The following is a 24,970-nucleotide window of genomic DNA, read 5'->3' as shown; positions in this document are numbered from 1 at the left end:
TGGCTTCCCCAGCAAAAAAGTCTGATTTCAAACTACGTGGGGCAAAGGCAGGTCAATTGACAGAGAGGCACCCCCACCCCATTTCCACTGAACATGGCCTGCCGAGAGAAGGATCTAGATTACCCACCAGATCCATTCCACACCCACCCACCCACCACCACTTAGTTATCATAACACAGTTTTCTCTTCTTGCCTTCAGTGGATTCTCTTCCTGATTAACACTTCAACATCGGGTTGCTGAGAAGGGAGCTGTAAAGCTAAATGACTGCTTAAGGAAACTCAAAGTGATAATGGAAGACTTCTGTTGCGTGCCTTAGGCACTCTCTCAAATTATTTATAAGCACGTGGATAGTGCAGTTATGGAGACAAACAAGCTGCGGGGGAGATTTTGTCTCCCTACAGTAAAACAGGATAAAGAACCACCGTGTTGACTGGTGAAAATTGTCACCAGGCGGTGGGTGACATGTACAGTATCTAAGCTACTTCTTCTTGCTCACCTCTGTTTACTCACATTAATTCTTCCCTCTTCTGGGCAGTGGCAACTGGTGAGGAGGGATAGAGGACAATGAAGCCAGGATATGTACCTGAGTTTAAATGCATATCAACAACATGTTGGTGTGAACACGAGGGGCTGTGCCCCAGCTTGCTCTGCTTGCACTTCTGGGAGTTCTCGGTCCACATACTGCTTGAGCCTTCCTTGTAGAATTATAAGCATAACCTTGCTAGCGTGTGAAATGAGTGCAATTGTGCGGTAGTTGGAGCATTCTTTGGCACTGCCCTTCTTTGGGATTGGGATGTAGACTGATCTTCTCCAATCCTCTGGCCACTGCTGAATTTTCCAAATTTGCTGGCATATTGAGTGTAGCACCTTAACAGCATCATCTTTTAAAATTTTAAATAGTTCAGCTGGAATATCATCACTGACGTGTGTCGCTATATCTTTAAGATGAAGAGAATCTTAAAAGCAAGGCCCCACAAGGGTGCAGTGTATCTCATAGGAATATACCACCCCCACACTCAAGGGGTCTTGTAAGTGTACAGTCCTCCCCTCATCCTATCATAATGATGGACATTTCATTAGTCAACCATGAATTGCAATTTAGCCCTCAGCAGGACAGTTGTGGACTTTAAAAAAACACACAGAAGAGAGAGAAACACAATAATTTCTATACGTGTTTTAAAAGGCAAAGTGGATTTGAGTTCCCTAAAGAGCATGTTGAAGTCGGTGGAACATTTCACAAAGTAATCTAGAATTCTACGTCATCCCACAAGATCAGTTTTGAGCTCTCTAGCCTGTAATGTTCCGTCAGCCACACAGACAGCTGTAACCTTACAGCATTTTAAATACTACATTTGGTAACTGATAAGTAGTGAAAAGAAGCCAAAAAACCTCCCACCTATATTAAAAAAAACCAACCACCATTTTTTCATTTCCAGAGCTCACTGTAATTTTGGGTTTCAGTTTGTGGTGTTTAAAGATCCATCCAAATCAACGTACCTTAAGGAATGAACAGTATTCTGTGAAAAAGGTGTAGTGGGAAAAGGCTTTTAAAGGGGGGCATTCTTTGGTTAGGAAAATTGGTGCCAAGGCAATGAAAGAAAACAAATGTATTTAAGACTCACGCACATCATCATCAAACCTTTTACAGTGGTACCTCAGGTTACATACGCTTCAGGTTACATACACTTCAGGATACACACTCCGCTAACCCAGAAATAGTGCTTCAGGTTAAGAACTTTGCTTCAGGATAAGAACAGAAATAGGGCTCCTGCGGCATGGCGGCAGCAGGAGGCCCCATTAGCTAAAGTGGTGCTTCAGGTTAAGAACAGTTTCACGTTAAGAACGGACCTCTGGAACGAATTAAGTACTTAACCCGAGGTACTACTGTATTGGCATCACATACAAACATCCATAGCAAATCAATACAGAATCCATAGCATTTATAGTGGTACCTCAGGTTAAGAACTTAATTCATTCTGGAGGTCCATTCTTAACCTGAAAATGTTCTTAACCTGAGGTACTACTTTAGCTAATGGGGCCTCCCGCTGCCACCATGCAATTTCTGTTCTCATCCTGAAGCAAAGTTCTTAACCCAAGGTACTATTTCTGGGTTAGCGGAGTCTGTAACCTGAAGTGTCTGTAACCCGAGGTACCACTGTCTATGGTACTTTGGGGGGGGGGGAGGCATACATAGCTTTCCCTGTGTGAAAATGTACTTGTCAGGGTTAGACAGGTTTACCGTCTTTCTCATACCGTCCAACATTCCTCAGATGAAAGTAGGGACATTTCTCACTCTCCTCCAAGACTCCTTGCTCCCCTTTCATTCCCACCCAGGGTGGCCCTGCCTTCTGCCTGCCCCTCAGAGCCAGCCTGGCATGTGGGGCTGAGCCCCACCAGTGGCAGCCTCTTCAACTCTTCCTCACTTGCTCTCCAGCAGCCGCTACAAGCTGCCTAAGGGAGGAGGCTGACAGTGGCGGCCATGAACAGGCAACAGGGATGCTCCCTCATAGAAATCAGAAGCTGAGGTGGCTTTCATAATTCCAGGACTGTCCCTGGAAAATTGGGACACTCGGGGGGTTTTAGAAGGCATCTGGCTGGCTACTGTCAGAAGTGGATGCTGGGCTAGATGAACCATTGGCCTGATCATGGAATGTCCTGCTTTTCCTTAGGACATCCCTATTTTCATTGGAGAAATGTTGGCAGGTGTGAAATAGGGTGACCTTATTTTCAGCAGAGAAATATTGGAGGGCATGTATGAGTTAGTGTGGTGGTGACTGATGTAGGGACCTTTCCTCCATCGATCGGGGGGGGCATGTCCTCCCCTCATTTTGCAGCCTCAATTCATACAGTGTTACCTCAGGTTACAGACGCTTCAGGTTACAGACTCTGCTAACCCAGAAATAGTACCTTGGGTTAAGAACTTTGCTTCAGGATGAGAACAGAAATTGTTAAGTTGTGGGTGAACATATCAGACGACACAGCTATTCTTCAAACAGCTCTTGTTTATTCACAGGCCAGGCCAGAACTGAACTGAAGGGTTCAGCCTGCCTGCTTATATAGAGCTCCACTAGAACGCAACAGTAACCATTTTCTGTAACTAGCCAATCACTGAATGTCACTTTCGATCCCTTATTTGCATATGTGGACCTGAGTGAAAACTATCTACAGTATCCCCCTGCTGGCCCAGGGTGAGAACTTCAGTACATAACAGAAATCGTGCTTCGGCGGCGCAGCAGCAGCGGGAGGCCCCATTAGCTAAAGTGGTGTCTCAGGTTAAGAACAGTTTCAGGTTAAGAATGGACCTCCAGAACGAATTAAGTTCTTAACCTGAGGTACCACTGTATTCTGTTCCTGTAGATGTGACAGCCATTATCTCACAGCTGTGTTTTGTCGTGGGCCCACTGCTGCCATTTAGTGATATGTTGTGCCTCCACAGCAGCCATTTTCTCAAAATTTCAAGTGTGTGCTAAGGGTAATGGATGGAAATTAGTCTGGTTTCATCAGCTTGGCTCAATGAAGACCAATTTGAGCAGACTTTGTTTTTTGTTTTTAACTCATCTGCCTATCCAAACTCAGCAGGTCTGTGTTGTAATCCTACAGCGCCCAGCAGTTTATTACACGCGTAGGGCAGGTCAAACTGCGTTATTTCTTGGCCAAGTCTCTAGCTCTATGAGCCACTAAGTTTGATTCCAGCAGAAGTAAGCCATGTTAAGAGAAAAACAGTTCAGGCATGTTTTGCTTTAAAATAATGCATGTTCACAGCTGCATAAAATTACCCAGAAGGCTAGAGCTGCTGACGGTTTCTTGAATCAAAGGTGGAGAGATTGTTAGCAAATTATACCTTTTATCTTAGCAAAACAGGGGGAAAGCACCCAAATTGCTATCAGTACAGCTGATAATTTAAGTGCTCCAGCAGAAAGGTATAATTAAAAGGGAGTTACATGCTACAGAGATCACTTTGAGCCAGGGTCCATGTTTAACGTAGCATGCTCATTAGCCTTAATGATAGTGATCTTTCCTGACATCTTGCTTTATTAATTCTACTGTCTTTTGAGTGTGTTCTCTCACAATAACTGATGCGGGGGATGGTAATCACACCAAATCACAGATGTACCGAAGCCAGATTACTGTAAAGCCTTGCAAAGCATCCAGAAGTTTGAACTGGTGCAAAAATGCAACTCTGGGTTACGAATATTGCCAATGCATTAATCAGTGTTACTACAGTGCATGCAAAATGCTGGCTAGACTATCCGAAATTGAAGATGCACAGCACACCTCACGTCAGGTCACACTTCTCTAAATATATCCACTTATTTCCCCAACTACAACATGAAGCTTCAGCAGAAGCCTCTCTGGTAATAAAAAGACAATACATCCTTCTTGAAAACAGCTAACGGAAGAGATCTGTGCAGCCGTGCCCCAAATTAAAGTATCGTCTCCACATCCTCAGACGCGCAAATCCAATAATGTCCAGCCCATTCCAATCTTCCTCTTTGTGCAGACATTAAGAAGCCATCCAGTATTGCTTCTTGAGAGGTATTTAGCACTTCAGACTCTTACAGCAATTATCATTGCCTGTGAAACCCATACTTAAGACTTCAGGGTTATGAAATAATAACAATAAAAAGCTGTTGGAGAATCAGAAGCCTCATCTTTCCAGTTCTGAAAGCGGTGTTGAAATGTCTGCGTGCCATAGGTGAGACTAGAGGCAAGGAGGAGGGTTTGCCTAAAGGCCAAATGAAGCATGATGATAATTGGGTAATTGCAATTAACATGTCTAGCTTGAAAAAATCAAATAGCAGCCATGGGTGGGGAGAGAAAAAAGTGCACAGGGCAATAAGATCAGGACCCAATGCATAGGGAAAGGGGTTAACCCTTTCCTCCCATGCTGCAGCCCTGATGGAAATAGTACAGTGGCTGCTACTGGTGCCTATGGGGGTTATTGCCATGGTTTTTGAGGGAGTGGGGAGGACAGATAAAAAAAGGGAAAGGAGCCCTGGATGGTTAAGTCCAGTCAAAGGTGACTATGTGGTTGCAGCACTCATCTCGCTTTCAGGCCAAGGGAGCCGGTGTTTGTCCACAGACAACTTTCTGGGTCATGTGGCCAGCATGACTAAACTGCTTCTGGCACAATGGAACATGGTGACAGAACCAGAGCACATGGAAACGTTGTTTACCTCCATGCTGCAGCGGTACCTATTTATTGACTTGCACTGGTGTGCTTTCAAACTGCTAGGTTGGCAGAAGCTGGGACAGAGCAACAGGAGCTCACCCCATTGCGTGGATTTCATAGAATCATAGAATCATAGAATCATAGAGTTGGAAGAGACCACAAGGGCCATCGAGTCCAACCCCCTGCCAAGCAGGAAACACCATCAGAGCACTCCTGACATATGGTTGTCAAGCCTCTGCTTAAAGACCTCCAAACAAGGAGACTCCACCACACTCCTTGGCAGCAAATTCCACTGTCGAACAGCTCTTACTGTCAGGAAGTTCTTCCTAATGTTTAGGTGGAATCTTCTTTCTTGTAGTTTGGATCCATTGCTCCGTGTCCGCTTCTCTGGAGCAGCAGAAAACAACCTTTCTCCCTCCTCTATGTGACATCCTTTTATATATTTGAACATGGCTATCATATCACCCCTTAACCTCCTCTTCTCCAGGCTAAACATGCCCAGCTCCCTTAGCCGTTCCTCATAAGGCATCGTTTCCAGGCTTTTGACCATTTTGGTTGCCCTCCTCTGGACACGTTCCAGTTTGTCAGTGTCCTTCTTGAACTGTGGTGCCCACAACTGGACACAGTACTCCAGGTGAGGTCTGACCAGAGCAGAATACAGTGGCACTATTACTTCCCTTGATCTAGATGCTATACTCCTATTGATGCAGCCCAGAATTGCATTGGCTTTTTTAGCTGCCGCGTCACACTGTTGGCTCATGTCAAGTTTGTGGTCAACCAAGACTCCTAGATCCTTTTCACATGTACTGCTCTCAAGCCAGGTGTCACCCATCTTGTTTTTGTGCCTCTCATTTTTTTTTGCCCAAGTGCAATACTTTACATTTCTCCCTGTTAAAATTCATCTTGTTTGTTTTGGCCCAGTTCTCTAATCTGTCAAGGTCGTTTTGAAGTGTGATCCTGTCCTCTGGGGTGTTAGCCACCCCTCCCAGTTTGGTGTCATCTGCAAATTTGATCAGGATGCCCTTGAGTCCATCATCTAAGTCGTTGATAAAGATGTTGAATAAGACCGGGCCCAAGACAGAACCCTGTGGCACCCCACTAGTCACTCTTCTCCAGGATGAAGAGGAACCATTGATGAGCACCCTTTGGGTTCAGTCAGTCAGCCAGTTACAAATCCACTGAGTGGTAGCATAGTCAAGACCGCATTTTACCAGCTTCTTTACAAGAATATCATGGGGCACCTTGTCAAATGCCTTGCTGAAATCAAGGTAGGCTACATCCACTGCGTTCCCTTCATCTACCAGGCTTGTAATTCTGTCAAAAAACGAGATCAGGTTAGTCTGACATGACTTATTTTTCAGAAATCCATGCTGACTATTGGTGATCACAGCATTCCTTTCTAGGTGCTCACAGACTGTTTGCTTAATGATCTGCTCCAGAATCTTCCCTGGTATTGATGTCAGACTGACTGGGCTGGGCGGTAATTATTTGGGTCCTCTCTTTCCCCCTTTTTGAAAATAGGGACAACATTTGCCCTCCTCCAGTCTGCCGGGACTTCGCCTGTTCTCCAGGAATTCTCAAAGATGACTGCCAGTGGTTCTGAGATCACATCTGCCAGTTCTTTTAATACTCTTGGATGCAGTTCATCTGGCCCTGGAGACTTGAATACATCTAAACTAGCCAAGTATTCTTGTACTATCTCCTTAGTTATTCTGGGCTGTGTTCCCTTTGCTGAATCATTTGCTCCAAATTCTTCAGGTCGGGCATTGTTTTCTTTATCGGAGAAGACTGAGGCAAAGAAGGCATTGAGGAGTTCAGCCCTTTCTGTGTCCCCTGTTTGCATTTCACCATCTTTTCCTCTGAGTGACCCCACTGTTTCTTTGTTCTTCCTTTTGCTACGAACATACCCATAAAAGCCTTTTTTGTTGCTTTTAACCTCTCTAGCAAGCCTGAGTTCATTCTGTGCTTTAGCTTTTCTGACTTTGTGTCTACACGTGCTGGCTATTTGTTTGAATTCCTCTTTGGTGGTTTCCCCCCTTTTCCATTTTTTGTACACATCCTTTTTTAATCTTAACTCAGTTAAAAGTTCTTTAGATAGCCACCCTGGCTTCTTTAGGCACCTTCCATGTTTCCGTCTCATTGGTATTGCCTGACGTTGTGCTTTTAGTATCTCCCTCTTAACAAACTCCCAGCCATCATGAACTCCCTTTCCTTTTAGTATTACTGTCCATGGGATCTCACCCAGCACTTCCCTAAGTTTTATGAAGTCGGCTTTCTTAAAGTCAAGAAATTGAGTCCTAGTATGCTTGGTTGCTCCTTTCCGCTGTATAGTAAACTTCAGAAGAGCATGATCACTCGCGCCTAATGATCCTTCCACTTCTACCCCACTAACCAGGTCATCAACATTGGTTAGGACCAGATCTAAAATGGCTGTTCCTCTTGTTGCTTCTCCCACTTTCTGGACAATGAAGTTGTCTGCAAGGCCAGTGAGGAATCTGTTTGACCTTATGCTCTTGGCTGTGTTTGACATCCAACAAATATCCGGGTAATTGAAGTCCCCCATTACTACTATCTCCCTTCCTTTTGCATGCTTGGCCATCTGTTCCAGGAAGGCATCATCTATGTCCTCCATTTGGCTTGGGGATCTATAGTAAACTCCCACAATGAGGTCACTGTTATTCTTCTCTCCCTTAATTTTGACCCAAATGCTCTCACTTTGGCTTTGAGGTTCTAAATCTTGGATCTCTTCACAGGTATACACATCCCTGACATATAACGCCACTCCTCATCCTTTCTTGTCTGGTCTGTTTCTCTGAAATAGATTGTATCCCCCCATTATTACATTCCAATCGTGGGACTTATCCCACCAGGTTTCAGTGATGCCTATTATGTCATATTTAGTTTGCCGTACCAAGAGCTCAAGTTCATCTTGTTTATTTCCCATGCTTTGCGCATTAGTGTACAGACATTGAAGTCCATTAATCATTCCCCCGTGTCTCTTATTTAAGGATTTTTTCCTCCCACCACTAGGTCTGCGTGCTGTTTGCTCCATTTGGTCTATGACATTTGGATGATCATCTTCATCAATTGATAGACTCCTACCTTCAGGAGCACTGTCTCCCTCCCCCACATTAGTCAGTTTAAAGCCCTCCTGATGAGGTTTCTGAGATTTTTGGCAAAAACATTTCTCCCAACTGTTGTGAGGTGCAGCCCATCGCTTGCCAGAAGTCCATCTTCAAGAAACTGCAGTCCGTGATCTAAGAATCCAAACCGTTCCTGTTTACACCATTTGCGAAGCCAGCTGTTCACTTCCACTATTTTTCCCTCTCTCCCTGGGCCACGTCGTTCAACTGGGAGGACAGATGAGATGACAATTTGTGCATTTAATTGCTTCAATTTCCTGCCCAGAGCCTCGTAGTCTCTTTTGATCTTCTGGAGGCTATTGCTTGCAGTGTCATTGGTTCCCACATGAACCAAGAGGAAGGGGTATTTGTCAGTGGGTTTTATGATTCCTTGCAGTCGTTCAGTTACATCTTGGATCTTAGCCCCGGGGAGACAGCACACTTCCCGAGACATCTTGTCAGGCCCACAGATCACTGCTTCTGTTCCCCTCAGTAGGGAATCCCCTATCACCACTACACGCCTCCTCTTAGGTTTGGTCGGGGTTCTTCCGTGAGCTATCCGTTCCAAGGTCGCCTGCACATTCCCTGAGGACTGACTTTGCTGCTCGTCTTCATATACCTGATCGACTGTAATGAGGGAGAGATCCTCAAATGGAGTCTGCTCTTCGTCTTCCATGCTAGGGGAGAGGACCTCAAAGCGATTGTGTATTTCAACCGCTGACCTTCCAATCAGCAAGCCCAAGAGGCTCAGTGGTTTAGACCACAGTGCCACCCGCTCCCGGGGAGGACAGATAGACTGTCATTGGTACTATAACAACGGGAGGGTAAGCTCTCCTCCGTATGCACTACCATCCCAGTCCTGATATCAGAAACAAATCCCACAAACTAAACTTGTTGATTGCAATCACATGCAATTAATGTCCCTAGTTTGATCCTCTGCCATCCTTCCCGCTACGACCCCCTGTCAGGAAAAAGCACCAAGGCAAAAGCCAGCTCCAGATGGCTGGAATGCAAAACAGGTTTGCAGATGTACTGTTGGGGAAAAGGTGGAGCCTATTCTCTGTACTGAGCACCGGATGTTAGCTCAGTGTGTCATATGACCTGTGCTGGAAGTACAGGGGAGGAGTTGTGACTCTTCTGATGGAGTCTGAAGGGAACAGTCACATTTCTATGTACTGTTGAATGACAGGAATAAAACATGTAGAAAGGACTCCTGTCTGTCTTTCTTCCCCTCCCTGGGAAGGAATGCAGGGAGGGAGGAAGGAGGAGGGTGTGTCCTGCTCACGTTTGAGGAGGATCGCCGGTTTGTTTACCTAGCCTGCCGGAATCGCAGACGGACGGTAAACACACAGTATCTCGCTCAATTGCCTCGGGGGAGGCCAGGTACCTCTGCCTGTGGGCTGATGATACTAACATATGGCAGCCTTCGGATGGTTGCGATTCATCGGACATCTGCATGAGAGGCTGGTGGATTGTCCTCCTCTGCTCCAAGGAGAAGGAAAGCGTCTGAAAGAAGCCAGAGGCTCCACAGACAGCTGGTGGAAAGAAGAGGTGTTTTCCAGAGCAACAAAGTTCAAGGTATGCTGCATTTCGGGCTAAAAGTGTGAACGCAGTTGGATTAATTCACTGGTTCACGGGGAGCTGCGTTTTGGAAAAATACAGCTCCGGGAGAAGAGGCCTGCATTCCACAAATTTTTGTGGTTAAGATAAGAAGTCCTATTGAAATGCATTGTTGCTAGGTAACGGAAAGTTGGAAAGTTACTGGCAAAGGGGCTGGACTGTGATTATGAAGCTTGAGGAAAGCGAAACAAAATCAGAGAATGTTTTGGCTACAAAGTTTACGTGCCCTTGGAAGGGACTTTCATAGCAGCCAGAGTTTAGCTGCCAGGTGCAAAAGACCGTAAACAACTTGCAGTTTTGCCTGCGTGAGAAAGGAAAAAAACAACTGTTGGATTTTACAGTTTGTTTGACAGTGTGAGCTGGAGGCTTGGCTTCAAGATGGATGCCAAGAAGGGGGGAGACTTGCCTAACTCATCTCCCCTGACCAGAGACAGTTATTCATCAGGGTCTGGATGGATAACTACCCCAGAAGGGGTGAGCCAAGATGATGCTGGCTAAGTTCCTAAGAGCTCAACGAAAGCTGAGGAGAGCTTTGACCCCAGAGGGGAGAGTGCAGGAACTGTGGCTGTTGGAACCGTTGGTGTTCCTGAACAAGAAGCAATGGATGTTGCTGACAGGGGGAGGGAAGAACAGAGTTCAAATCTCCCCACTGCTGATGCTACTAGGGAGCATGGTGTAGCATTGAGTGCTGTCCGATGCTACAATTGTGGACAGACTGGGCATCTACAGCGAAACTGTAAGAAGCCGCGCCAGTCAAGAGGAGCAAAGAGCAGCTCTACGAAGCCTGAGGCGTCAGGCAAAAGCCGTACCAAGTGCCAGGTGAAACCTGCAAAGGCTATGATGGCGAAAGGAACCACGCCAGATGTTGGGAACTCGTTCATAATTGACACGGGCGCCACAGTTCATTTATGCCCGCACAGAGGACTATTTTCGACGTTGAGGAAGCAAAGCTTCACTGTGAAACAGGCCAACGGTCAAGAGTTGGAAGCGACTGGAATTGGGACTGTGTATCTTGAGAGTCTGAACTTGACTATAAGTGATGTTTACCTGGTTCCAGAACTGAGATTTAATCTGCTGAGCGTGTCGCAGATTGCAAAGAAAGGACTGAAACTGTCCTATGATGCTAAAAGCTGCAAGATCTACAAAGATGGAGAACTGTTTCTTACTGCCAAAGAGAAAGATGGACTGTATTTGTTGACTTTTGATCAAAGTGATTACATGAAATGTAATTCTTCTGTTTCTAACGAAATCTCTCTTGCAGGTGTGACCAGTGTGAGCACCAGGAAGGTGACGAAGAAGGTCGACAGAGCATTTCAGCGGGTGTATGCTGATGTAATTGGTCCTCTAGAACCATCTAGAGGCGGTGCACGATTTTACCTTGTGTGTGTGGATTGTTTCACTAATTATTCTTGGGTTTATATGATGGAGAAACCGCAAGAAACTTTAGAAAAGTTTCAGGAGTTTTGTGACAAGGTTAAAAGTATGCATGATGCTAACATTGATTGTCTTTTCACAGATGAGAAGCAAATTTTTCTGTTACAGAAGTTTCAGAAGTTCCTGGATGGAAAAGGGATAGACCACAAAGTTGCAGTTTCGCAAGAAGCGTGGAACAGGGGGGTCTGTGTGAGAGTGAACAAAGAATTGCAAAAGGGGATGAATGCGCAATTGCTGAGTTCACATTTGCCACATGAATATTGGGCCGAATCGCTAGCGTCCTATCTTCATGTGTGGTTGAGAAAAGTCTCAACAGAGTTGGGATGTTCTCCTTTTGAGAAGCTGTTCCACAGAAAACCTTCTGTTGCCTATTTTAAGGTTTTCGGGTCTCATGTGAGAACAGAAGCTCCAGGTGGAGTAAAGAATGCCAGAGGCATTTTTGTGGGTTATGAAAAGGGTCTCTACAGAGTAATTTTGTCTGAATCTGGTCAGGTGATTCTCACAAAGTTCCTAGAGAGTGCTCCAAAGCAAGAGCGGATAGTACAGACATTTCCCACAGGAAACGATTCAGATGATGATGATGATTTTTCTGATGTCACAGATTACAGTGGTACTGACGATGACAGTGATAGCTCAGAGAGTTCAGTTGTAACAGTCATTGAGAGGAAATCTCACACAATGGATAGACCTTCACAGGTGAAGGAAGAACCACTGATAGCTACTGGTTCTCAACAGAGTCCAAAGGTTGAACCAGTGAGCACAGAGGATCAGAACCTCATACGCAGGTCTGAGAGAGTTACAAAGGGTGTACCACCAAAGAGGTACTCAAAAGAGTTTGCTAACTTAGCTGTTGCATGTGTTGCTATTGTTAACAACTCAAAGCAGGTTGAAGCAGTGTCTAAGTCAGAGACAAAGACACAACAGAGAGTAGCTAGCCAAGGTAATGCAGAAGCACTCATTCCTTGGAAGCCAGACAACCAGAGAGGTACACTGGTGAAACCAGTGGTGGGGAGTTCCAAGGGTGGAACTGAAACAACAGGGGACTGTTATATGTATAACAACTGTTTGTTCTCTTCTCTGGATCATGTTTTGCCAATTGATGCTTTTGGGGGAGGATGTCAGGAAAAAGCACCAAGGCAAAAGCCAGCTCCAGATGGCTGGAATGCAAAACAGGTTTGCAGATGTACTGTTGGGGAAAAGGTGGAGCCTATTCTCTGTACTGAGCACCGGATGTTAGCTCAGTGTGTCATATGACCTGTGCTGGAAGTACAGGGGAGGAGTTGTGACTCTTCTGATGGAGTCTGAAGGGAACAGTCACATTTCTATGTACTGTTGAATGACAGGAATAAAACATGTAGAAAGGACTCCTGTCTGTCTTTCTTCCCCTCCCTGGGAAGGAATGCAGGGAGGGAGGAAGGAGGAGGGTGTGTCCTGCTCACGTTTGAGGAGGATCGCCGGTTTGTTTACCTAGCCTGCCGGAATCGCAAACGGACGGTAAACACACAGTATCTCGCTCAATTGCCTCGGGGGAGGCCAGGTACCTCTGCCTGTGGGCTGATGATACTAACACCCCCATCTCTGACTGTACCTACATTGCATTCTCAAGTCCAAACTTGATGTGTCAGAGATGCATCTGTGTCTCTAAAGGGAGTCCTGTGCACAGGTGAGGGGCACCAGCACACACTAGGCCTGGGCAATAGATCCATATATCTCCCAGGACCGGTATGAAGAGCAGACTATGATGAAGAGTTTGGATTTGATATCCCGCTTTATCACTACCCTAAGGAGTCTCAAAGCGGCTAACAATCTCTTTTTCCTTCCTCCCCCACAACAAACACTCTGTGAGGTGAGTGGGGCTGAGAGACTTCAGAGAAGTGTGACTAGCCCAAGGTCACCCAGCAGCTGCATGTGGAGGAGCGGAGATGAGAACCCGGTTCACCAGATTATGAGACTACCGCTCTTAACCAGTACACCACACTGTTGCCTTCACTCAGTGGTATATTGCTAGTGAAACTACCGCCACTTCTGAGTCCCTCTGCTAGCAGCATCCGCTGGAAGGAATCAAGACTTCCTTCCTCCAGTGGGTGCTGCTAGCAAAGAGAGGCCAGGCCAAGTAGCCTTAAGCTGCTAGGGAAGGAGCCTTAGAGAGCAGCAAGAAGGCAGGGACCTTCAGTCCTTGCAACTGCCTCTTTGGGGCAAGACCTACTGGGAAGAGTTGCTGTGATCACTAGGCCTGCACTGCTTTGATTTCTTTGAATAAGGGGTTAACTTCACTGACACTGGATGTTTTATTGCTGTCCTGCCTCTGCCTCTGGTTCCAGACAGCTGGCTTTGGCCTTTAATGCCTTGAGATCAGATTACCTGAAATAACTCTTCTTCCTTGATGTCCCTTACCTAAGGACTATCCTCAGAGACTCATCTCCAGATGCCCTCACCGAATGAGGTGTGGCAGACGTGTATTTAGGACAGGACCATTTCAGAGGTAGCACCCCAGTGGAGTGCTCCACTAGGGAGGCCTGTTCATCACATGTCAGAGAAAATTTTGGAATTATAGAAAATATAGAATGAAAATTGAAGTGCGAGAAAGAAGGGCTGAGCAAGGGTGGGATGTGAACGTTGTGCTTGCAAGAGAACCAGGAGAGAAGGACAAAGTAGCATGTAAGCAGGAGAAACTGTAGGAGGATGAAGGATGAAGGCCGTTGCTATGTCAGAAGGATGTTGTTATGCTACATGACTTAGCCAGACAGAATACCTATTGTTTATGAAAGCTCAAAGTTTAAATACTGTGCCTTTTACCTGGCATGATACTTTCCTCTTTTGCATCCATTGCAATGCTTTTAATAAAAGAATGTCCTGTTTTGCTGACCTCTGGAATCTAGATTTTATTGGCCATCCAGGCTGAACCCACAAGGTATTGGGTAGTGAACCCAAATATTTCCCTGACCTTGTTGTTGTTGTTGGCATCTGTCTGCCTCGAGAGGCAATGGAGTGCAACTCTGGAGGTGGAGTCAAACTGCTGCGGTAGCAGCACCAAAGTGACCTCCCCAGGGGGCAAGCCTGGGTAGTGGGTATGGAGGTCCTGAGTTGCCCAGAAGACAAGACCTCTCAGCCTCCCTGAAGTGGTCCAAAGGAAAGCAGAGCGATGTTTGGCACCAGTTTGGCTGCAGGAGTTGCTGGAAGGAGACATACAAGGCGCCATCCAACCATCTTAGAGACTCCACTCCAGATTTGTATAGAGTTTAACAAACCAGGGTTCCCTGACAACACTTGTTTTCCTTTGCTCTTTTCTGGGCTAGAAGAAAACCTGTTTGTTTTTCCACGCCTTTTAAGGGTGTGTGTTTAATTCATTGGTTTTATTCTCTTCCACTGAGGTTTTCATGCTGCACAAGATCTCCTCCCTTTTTTTTCTTACAGTTTATAATTGTACCCTTAATGTTTCTACAAGCCATACAGAAAACTTTATTAATGGGTGATATATAAATACTTCTAATAAATGCACATATGGGGGGTACTATCTTACAAAATGCATATACACCTGGTGTGCAGATATTGGGAAGGTGAAGCTCACTTGCATGTGTGCAGGCAATGTGTATGAAACATGTATATGATTAGCACATGTTACTGCCTGCACAGAGATAAATCTGGTAACAGTAATCATATAATTTATTTATTATATCAATTGAAATCTGAGCTAATTGTCTTCTTATTTTGATTCTAGAAACCTTGGAAAGTCTGGATTAAGAGTTTCGTGTCTGGGGCTAGGTGAGTATTTTATTGTTACTTTAAGGATAGAAGGAAGAAATTATAATAGCCATGTTCATCTCCATGATTCTGCTAATGGTAGTAGCTCTGGGTTAAAATGTGAATAATAGTGAGTTTCCCATGTTCTTATTGCCTCTGTTTATTCCATTTCTTAGATGCCCAGTATAATGCAAAAATATATTATGATGAAAAATATACACAAGATTAAAATGGTGACAACAAGCACTTACAAATTATTATACTCCCACAATGCAATCCCAACCATGTTGATTCCGAAGTAGATCATATTGAATTCAGTAGGGCTTACTCCCGGGTAAGTGGGGTTATGATTGCAGCCTAATGCTAAAAGTAACAAACAGATACCCCCACCCGCTTCCAAGCGCATGCAGGCCAACATAATCAGCAAGAAATAACTAGCCACTTAAAACACCCATAAAGATAAGAGAGATGTTAACAAGCAAGTCAAATGCCTGATGCTTAAAAGATGTTAGCAGAGGCACTGGCAGGTGAATTTCCTTGAGGAGAGTATTCCACAAATGGGAGGCCAGTACTGTTTTTGATTTGAAAATTTGCATGAATACATGACACGTGCATTTATTTGACTTCACTTTCTATGAAACTGTGTCAATGTTGCATGCATCTAGTTCATCTACAGGGGCATATAAAAATATTATATTCCATACATCTTGCATATTTTTTGCCTTTAGTGCTTCTAAGATCAAACAGCGCTTTCAAACAGATAATCTGCACAGTCAAGAAAGCAGTTTATTTAACATTTTCGAGTCCCATGTATAATGAATTTAAGTGCAGCTAGATTCAGGAACAGTGATTTCAAATCAAGCAAGATTCAGAGTTGTACCCCCGAAAAGAAAAGAAATTTTTCTGCTCAGATTTGTAGCTTCCAATGTTCTTATTCAGGGGATATATTTCTGTGTACATATATTGGGCAGTAGACCAAAAAAATCCATCAACTTTCCATTTAGAGGAAGAGCACAATCCAGCCCTATAAGCATGCATTGCAGTGACATTTTCCATAGCTTCAAAGAGACCCCAGTTTGCATGCAGGTCCAACCAGTAATGCGTTCTATGTGTGTCATTTGCTCACTGCCTCTAAATCTAAGACGACTTTGAAATTCATACCTCCAGAGTTTGCTTATCATACGGGGGCTCTTTCTGAAAACCTTCCACTGCGTGGAATCTGGCACAGCTTAGCATACCTCACTGTGTTGCTATGAGACGTAAGCTTTTCGACGCTGTGGGGTCCATAAATGAGAGTGAAAACATAATAATCAAATTTGACTGCTCCCAAGGCTTTGTGCAACCTGAAATTGGATTAATCCTGAGAAAACGTATCAATTTATAAGCAGAGATATCTAAACGTCCTCAAGACCATACCCTGGCAACAAAGTGTACCCTATAACCTGAAATGCAACCTGTTCGTTGCCACAAAACCCTTCTTTATTTATATGACTTTTCCCATAATCACAGGGCTCTGCTGCCTATTGTTATTCTCACAGTGGACTTCAGAAGTAGGTCCGGATGGAAGAGGAATTTGCCAGATTCACACACTGCAACTAATTCTGTTTACCAGGGATATATTTTCTGGTACCAGTCCCTGGTAAATCACTAGACTTTTTAAACCTGATTTCTTTTTCCTTCGGGGAATCCTAAGTTAAAAATTTGTTAGAGTGCAATTAAGGTTGGTGGAGAAATTTGATCCAGTTCACATTTAAAGGCAAACCTATCTAATATGTGCTTCCTAAGACATTACAGTATATAAGACACGGGTGGCGCTGTGGTCTAAACCACAGAGCCTAGGGCTTGCTGGTCAGAAAGTCGGTGGTTCGAATCCCCACGACGGGGTGAGCTCCTGTTGTTTGGTCCCCGATCCTGCCCACCTAGCAGTTCAAAAGCCCGTCAAAGTGCAAGTAGATAAATAGGTACCTCTCTGGCGGGAAGGTAAACAGCGTTTCCATGCACTGCTCTGGTTCTCCAGAAGCAGCTTAGTCATGCTGGCCACATGACCCGGAAGCTGTCTGTGGACAAACGCCGGCTCCCTCGGTCTATAGAGCGAGATGAGCGCCACAACCCCAGAGTCGTCTGCGGCTGGACCTAACGGTCAGGGATACTTTTACCTTTAAGACATTTTATATGAACTGAAATATAGCCATCCTTCAAAATCATCACATCTCTGAGTTTTCTGAGGCAGTTCTCCAATCAAATAATGTGTGCAAAAATGGATGTACTTGAAGAATGTGTGCATGGATACATGCATGAGTGAAAATAACATGTATAAATGCACTATGGTCAGGGGGGGCTGCTTATAAAAATATTTGTATTAGATTGCATACAAAACGGTATATGAGGAGAAATTTGCAGTAAAATGCTGGTAGGTGTTTGTTCATGAAAACTTCAAAATAAAATCAGGAACTGGTCCAGAAAACTGGACTTAAGGGTGTGAAAATGAGAAACAGAAACAAACAAAAAATGACAGGTTCGGTCATCCTTAGGCGCAAACATTTTCATATCATTCAGTTCTGATAGCAGTCAAGGGCCAGCACTGCACACCTTTTTTTCCCTGAGCCCAAAGAGGGCTCTGAGGTCTGACTGCACCAGGTTACTAGGCTTTGCGAAGGAGGGGGGTGATGCCTTGGTAATGCTCTTGCAGATGACCTGATTCTAAGTACTGGCAGGCCGGAAGAGGAATGGTGAGTTGAAGGCAAGACAAAGGAAACCTTCTGGCATGCAGCTGGGGCTGCTGAAAAGGCATCTGTTGGGAGCAAGAGGTGCCATTGTTGGCTGGGAGCAAGACAGGACTGAGGATTTATGGGCAGAACAAAGCAATGCATGTGTAAGGGAAGGTGAGAGGGAATCTTGTTCAGATAAGGTTAAAGAACAGAGGGAAATGCAGAAGAAGCAGAAAGGAGTTAAGTTACACAAAGGGGAGGGCTGGGCAGAAAACCCTGCCTTTAGATTGGGATTAACTTGAACTCCACTTAAAGATCCAACAATAAAAACATGATAATGTGTAGGGTCCTGGTCTTTCTTGAAACCAGTCACACTCTGAAGCAAACGTGAACGGCTCTCATTATAAGGGAGAATTTTACAGATAGTAAAATTCCAACTTTAAGCCCCTGGATCTCAGACAGAATTAACTTTCTTTTATTTCTGGTTTGGTTTGTGTTTGTGTTGGTTTTTTTCCCTCTTCTCATTTTGCAATACATAACGGACAAGAACTGTTACAAATATCTTGACTGTCTTTGCATGGTGTTATAGATGTAGGGTAAACCGTAGAAATTAATAAATGCTACGGTTTTTGTTATTTTTATCTCCCGGGCGGCAGCCAGGGAGATGAACCGACACAGGAACAGTTCCCGCTCACAACACACACACCCCGCCCTCTGGGAAGAGGAGAGGCTTTGCAAGAAAGGAGATTCCGATTAAACATTGGGAAAAACTTTCTGACAGTAAGAGCTGTTCGTCAGTGGAACAGACTCCCACGAGAGGTGGTGGACTTTCCTTCCCTGGAGGTTTTTAAGCAGAGGTTGGATGGCCATCTGTCATGGATGCTTTAGCTGAGATTCCTGCATTGCAGGGGGTTGGACCAGATGATTCTATAATTCTAGGAGCCGATGTGGCCTCAGAATAAGCAGGCGAGGGAGCGCAGCCAGCCAGTCCACCAGCTCTTGCTGCTGGGAATGGACAGACAAGTCCCTGGCCCCTATGGGGCAGTGTGAGGAGGCACCTCTCTTTGGGGGGGGGGGTGTTCAGCTCAGAGACCTGGGACAGCAGCAGCAGCTGCCTAGAGGACTCCCAAGCAGAGGGGAGGGGAGAGGAGGCTGAGGGAACCCTCCACAAGGGAGTGTGTTCGAAAAAGGGTGAGAGGCTGCCAGCTCTGCAGGCAAGGGGTGACATAACTGGGCTCCTGAGCCCCACAGGGGTGGCACAGAATGAATGCAATTGGTTAAGGGAGCCATGGACTCAAAAAGGTTGAAGACCTCTGCATTAGAGGAGTCATGATTGAAAATAATATACATTGTCATGCGGTACAAATAGCACACAAGACGATGCTCCAATCAAGGAGATCTCTCCAAAGTCCACCATGAAACTGGGGGGAGTCCTTGTCTGTTTTTTCCTGTCTCACAGGGATGCCACCTCATGAGTGCTGAGCCCTTTGGGGGGCCCAAATATTTTTTGGGTGGGGGCAGTTCCCCAAATGTCCCCCAAAATCAGGGGGCAGAGGAGGTCAAGCGAGAAGCTGAGCAAGGTGTGACTTCAGTGGCCTGATGTGGAGGTGAAGGAGGTTCGAAGCAGCCCCCTGTTGGAGGAGGAGGAGGAACCGCCAGCCATTGAAGCTCCTCCTGACATCACACATGATGTCACGCTTGTGACGTCAGCCCCCCATCACCTTTGCATATGATATAAAGAGTTGCCATGCTGTGTAAAAAGAAGAGCTTGCACTTCCTTTGCTGTGTGGATTTGGCATGTTAGTTGTTCTGCCAGTGCCATTGATCCTTTGGTACCACGCTTCAATTGTTAGACCTTTAGCCATTCGCCAGCATCTGGCAGTTTCCAGATGGGCTGCTATTAGCAGAAACAGCAGCATATATTTACATACAGTGTAGGGTTGGTTATTTTTAAATTCTCACACTGCAGCTGTTGTCCCACACTTAGGCTTCAGTTACCTTTGAGGGAAAGATGAGGCTTGTAATGTAAATTTAATCTTTTCTCTTTCTCCTTTGAAAATAGCAAAGTTCTAACCCTCATGGCTAGAAGGGGGGGGGGGGATGAAAATGTGTTGACTTAATACCAGTAGCAGCTGGCAGGGCAGGAAGGTGGCATTTGCAATATTGTGGAAGACAATTGTTATCGTGAGGAGATTAAGGTGGTGCCTAGCAATTGCCCTTCTCATGCCCAGATCATGTCTAAATCCTGAGCCGTTAAGTGGTTAATTCTGTTTATTCCACAAATAAGCAGCCTAGTTTCTCATGGGATATAAATGTGCTTGAATGTTTATCTTTAAGATAAGGCTGCAGCTGACACCTGGAGTAAAGAGTCCTTGGAAGTTATCTGTGTTGACTTCCTGCCTAGTATTATTTGGTATTTCAACTCTGATGGGAAGTGGATGTTTTACCCAAACACAAGCTGTGGCTTATGTAACTTTGGTGAAGATGGGCCCCCAAGGCCATATAAGCCCCAGGGACTGTGTTAGTGAGAACCTCTGGACGGTCTTCAGGGGTCATGCCTGTTGCTGAGAGAGTTCCCAGTGTTGTAAATAAAAATATGCCCTTTTCCCTTATGGGGTATCCAAGAGCCCATATAGAGTCCTTACATAGGTTCCCTATTGGTAGGAGAAAATAACAGAGGCCAACCAGAGAATATTGAGAAGCAAAGCAGCTAGTAAGCTTGATCTTTATTGATCTGTTGCAACAGGGTGCTCCCCTCACATGCAGGAAAGGAGGAGGACCCACAAAAATGCTGTGCAAGGGCTTATAAAGACTTTTGAAATTCCCACACCAGGAACCCAAAAAGCAAAGAGGCGTGAGAGCATGACAAAGCTTGTGTAGCTTTGTTTGACGTACTTAATGACATATTTAACCCTCTCTCCATTTATGTCTTCATTGTGCTCAAAACCCTAAAAGAAGCGTTGCCTCTTTGGCAATACACTGACCTCCCCACCACCAGCATTGCTGGGCTTACTGGGGGAGAGGGAGGCAGCGGTGAGGTCAGAGCAGTGCAAACACACCAGCAGAGCCAGTCCAGTGCTCCCAACCATGATGGGTTGCAGCTCACCAACCATCTCACAGCCCTTTCCCTGGTATGCCGCAACTATGACAGTGAAGGGTGGTCAGATAGCAGCCACTGCCCTGACCTGCTGACCACTATTGCTCAAATCTTTACTCATGAAAGGTAGACGCAGAGTTCTTGTTATCAAAATGTAGTACTTTGTCATGCAGATCTCCTGTCATTCCACATCTATTTGCCTTATAGCATTTAAACGGGCAGCTTTCTGTCATTGATGGGGGAGGTGGGCATGGGACATGGAATTGCTGATGGTGACAAATCCAGAATTGGGACTTTACAGCTGAAAAAAATAGAGATATTTGAATAGAATCATAGATCTGTAGAGTTAGAAGGGCCTGAAAGGCTCATCTAGTCCAATGGACTAGAGTTGTTTATTCTATGTGCATAGTCAAATGTGGCCTAGCAAATACATATCTTTGCTATGTGAAAACATGCACACACACACACACACAGAGAGAGAGAGAGACGGGCATTTTAGGCAGATACAAAGCTGTTGTGGTAAGACATTGCAAGTGGATTTTGATTTAACAGGAGGACGGGGAAAGCAGCCTGCAGACCATTCCCTTCTTTTGAAAGATCTAGAATTAGGGAGATCATGGAATTTGTTGCTGTTGTTTTAAGAGATGTAAAAATATAATACAGCAGCGTAAAACTAAAGAGGCCAATTCTGCTTGATTTGCCCTTTGAAAATGAAACACATGGCTGCTTGCCATAGCAATTACTAGAAAAATAACATTCCAGAAGAAGTTCTAGCGGACATGGAGCCTTCGATGCACGGAAAGAAAGAATTGGCAATAGGGGACTCGTACATGTCCAAGTGAATATGTGATCTTCCCCTCACAACCCACCCCAATTCACTTGCTCGTAACTTAAAATGCCTTCATAGTTCCCTTTAGCTAGCAATCAATTGGCAAATGCCAAATATTTACAGTTACTTTCTAAGCCCAGGGGCGTTTTAGTAACAACATATTTATCAGCAAGCCTGCAACAGTCTGATATTCGGGGACAGTTTGCCACACTTGCCGCTCGGAAGAGGAAATGCTTAATCCATTAATTGTTCCAAAGAAGCTCAGTATACCGGTATATATGAACTGCTCTTACCCTGCTCTCCACCTCCAGATCTTGAGTCATACATTTTGGCTGCAGTTAACATGGGCATATGCAGAGCACATGGGGGCACTGCAGTGGTCCTTTTGAACAGCGCTGTCGTGGAGTGCTTGGCACCAGATTACAACAGTCAATCATTGAATGGTCAAACAGTTATCTTGAATCAGTTTTATGGTGCTCCACTGCCTACTGAAGGAGAATATTGTTGAAGTGATGGAATTATCAACATGCCCCATATACCCCCACTTGGCCACATCAATCCACAAAACCAGCACTGCTATGAGTGCCCCATAATACCTACTTCACACTTTTAAGAAATCTTTTTTAGTGTGGCAGCACCTACGCTTCAGAACTCCCTGCTTAGTGGCATCCGGTAGGCTCCTTGGCTGAATTATTTTTGCTTAAAACATTTTCGTTTAGGCAGGTCTATCCAGACATATAGAAGCTGCATCTGTTTTAACTGTTTTTCCTCTATTGTTGATTTTAATAATCTTTTGAATGCTTTTAAATACAAGTTTTGAACTGTTTTTAATCAATTTTTTAAAAGTTTTGTTTTATATGTTTGTACACCACTTAGAAGGGACACGTGTAGCACTGTGGTCTAAACCACAGAGCCTAGGGCTTGCCGATCAGAAGGTCGGCGGTTCGAATCCCCGCGACTGGGTGAGCTCCCGTTGCTCGGTCCCTGCTCCTGCCAATGTAGCAGTTCGAAAGCACGCCAAAAAGTGCAAGTAGATAAATAGGTATCGCTCCGATGGGAAGGTAAACAGCATTTCTGTGCACTGCTCTGGTTCGCCAGAAGCAGCTTAGTCATGCTGGCCACATGACCTGGAAACTGTCTGCGGACAAATGCATGCTCCCTTGGCCAGTAAAGCAAGATGAGTGCAACAAGCTCAGAGTTGTCCACAACTGGGCCTAACAGTCAGGGGTACCTTTACCTTTACCTTTACACCACAGCGGGTTCTTTTTTAAAAAAATCAATGAAGCAGTAATAGTACCTCTCTATTCTGCCTTGGTCAGGCCACACCTGGAATGCTGTGTCCAGTTCTTAGCACCACAATTTAAGAAGGGTATTGACAAGTTTTAGGGACGCGGGTGGCGCTGTGGGTAAAACCTCAGTGCCTAGGACTTGCCAATCGTATGGTCAGCGGTTCGAATCCCCACGGCGGGGTGAGCTCCCGTCTTTCGGTCCCAGCTCCTGCCCACCTAGCAGTTCGAAAGCACCCCTAAGTGCAAGTAGATAAATAGGTACCGCTTTATGCACTGGTGCTGGCTTGCCAGAGCAGCTTCATCACGCTGGCCACGTGACCCGGAAGTATCTCCGGACAGCGCTGGCCCCCGGCCTCTTAAGTGAGATGGGCGCACAACCCTAGAGTCGGACACGACTGGCCCGCATGGGCAGGGGTACCTTTTATTGACAAGTTGGAATGTATGCAGAGGAGGGCAACCAGGATGATCAAGGGTCTGGAAACCAAACCTTATTAGGAATGGTTGAAGGAGCTGGGTATGTTTAGCCTGCGTATGAGGAGACTGAGATGAGATATGATAACCATCTTCAAAGGTCTGAAGGGCTATCACATGGAAGGTGGAGCAAGCTTGTTTTCTCCTTCTCTGGAGGTAGAACCCAAATCCATGGCTTCAAGTTACAAGAAAGGAGATTCTGACTAAACATCAGGATGAACTTTCTGATGGTAAGAGCTGTTCAGCAGTGGAATGGACACCCTCGGAAGGTGATGGACAACCATCATTGAAGGCAAAGGTTGAATATCAGGGATGCCTTAGTTGAGATTCCTGGCCTGCAGGGGGTTGGATTAGAAGACTCTACAGTTCTATGATTCTATGAGCTACATGGAGCAACGGTCTGACTCAGTATAAGACAACTTCCTATGTTCCTAAGGAATTATCTATGTAACTCAGGATCATTCACATAATCGATAGCACCCTGTTCTGTGACATATCCTTATTTCAGCATCTCAAGGGTTTCAAGATATAGAAGGGAGGAGAGAATCTTCTTATTAGTTTTTTTAAGTTGTTGTTGTTGTTGTTTAGTCGTTTAGTCATGTCTGACTCTTCGTGACCCCATGGACCAGAGCATGCCAGGCACTCCTGTCTTCCCCTGCCTCCCGCAGTTTGGTCAAACTCATGCTGGTAGCTTCAAGAACACTGTCCAACCATCTCGTCCTCTGTCTTCCCCTTCTCCTTGCGCCCTCAATCTTTCCCAACATCAGGGCTTTTCCAGGGAGTTTTCTCTTCTCATGAGTACTTTGTTTTGTAAGGGGGGGGGCTATAATTAATGTAAAGGTAAAAGGTAGAGGACCCCTGGACAGTAAAGTCCAGTCAAAGGCGACTATGGGGTTGCGGCGCTCATCTCGCTTTCAGGCTGTTCACAGGCGGCTTTCCGAGTCATGTGGCCAGCATGACTAAACCGCTATTGGTGCACGGAGGACCGTGACAGGAGCACACGGAAATGCCATTTACCTTCCCTGCCAAAGCGGTACCTATTTATCTACTTGCACTGGCATGCTTTCGAACTGCTAGGTTGGCAGGAGCTGGGACAGAGCAATGGGAGCTCACCCCGTCATGGGGATTCGAACCGCTGACCTTCTGATCGGCAGGCCCAAGAGGCTCAGTGGTTTAGACCACAGCACCACCCACGTCCTTATGATTAATATAGAACCTTTGAGACAATTTTACCCAAGACTTCAGCACCACAGGATAGTGTCTACCCTTCCAGAAACAAAGTGATCAAAAACGTTGGAAATGACCTTATTCTCTTGCCCCCGTCATGCTAGCTCCACCACCCTTAGGAATGTCTGGTGTGTGGAAAACAATATCCTTAACCATTAATATTTCTAGCTTTTCCTTTGATGTTTAAATTGCTATTTTATCTCTTGCCCTGGTTTCTCGGGCTTGCTGCTTTCGGTTTAGTGATACAATTCTAGGGTA

General features: G+C 45.3%; 1 protein-coding gene across 1 annotated transcript in view; it reads left to right on the top strand.

Moving 5' to 3' along the window:
- The window catches only part of KCNAB1 (potassium voltage-gated channel subfamily A regulatory beta subunit 1), a 162,744-nt gene that overhangs the window by 79,397 nt on the left and 58,377 nt on the right, over window positions 1-24,970 (top strand). Inside the window, exon 2 of the mRNA XM_081008199.1 lies at window positions 15,069-15,112. Within this exon, the coding sequence (XP_080864325.1) occupies window positions 15,069-15,112 (44 nt within the window). The remainder of the gene's footprint in view (window positions 1-15,068; window positions 15,113-24,970) is intronic.

This window comes from Podarcis pityusensis (assembly GCF_964106645.2).
Source record: "Podarcis pityusensis genome assembly, chromosome: 5".
Classification (NCBI taxonomy): domain Eukaryota; kingdom Metazoa; phylum Chordata; class Lepidosauria; order Squamata; family Lacertidae; genus Podarcis; species Podarcis pityusensis.
Note: the sequence above shows the minus strand (reverse complement) of the source record. Positions and strands in the feature narration are given on the sequence as shown.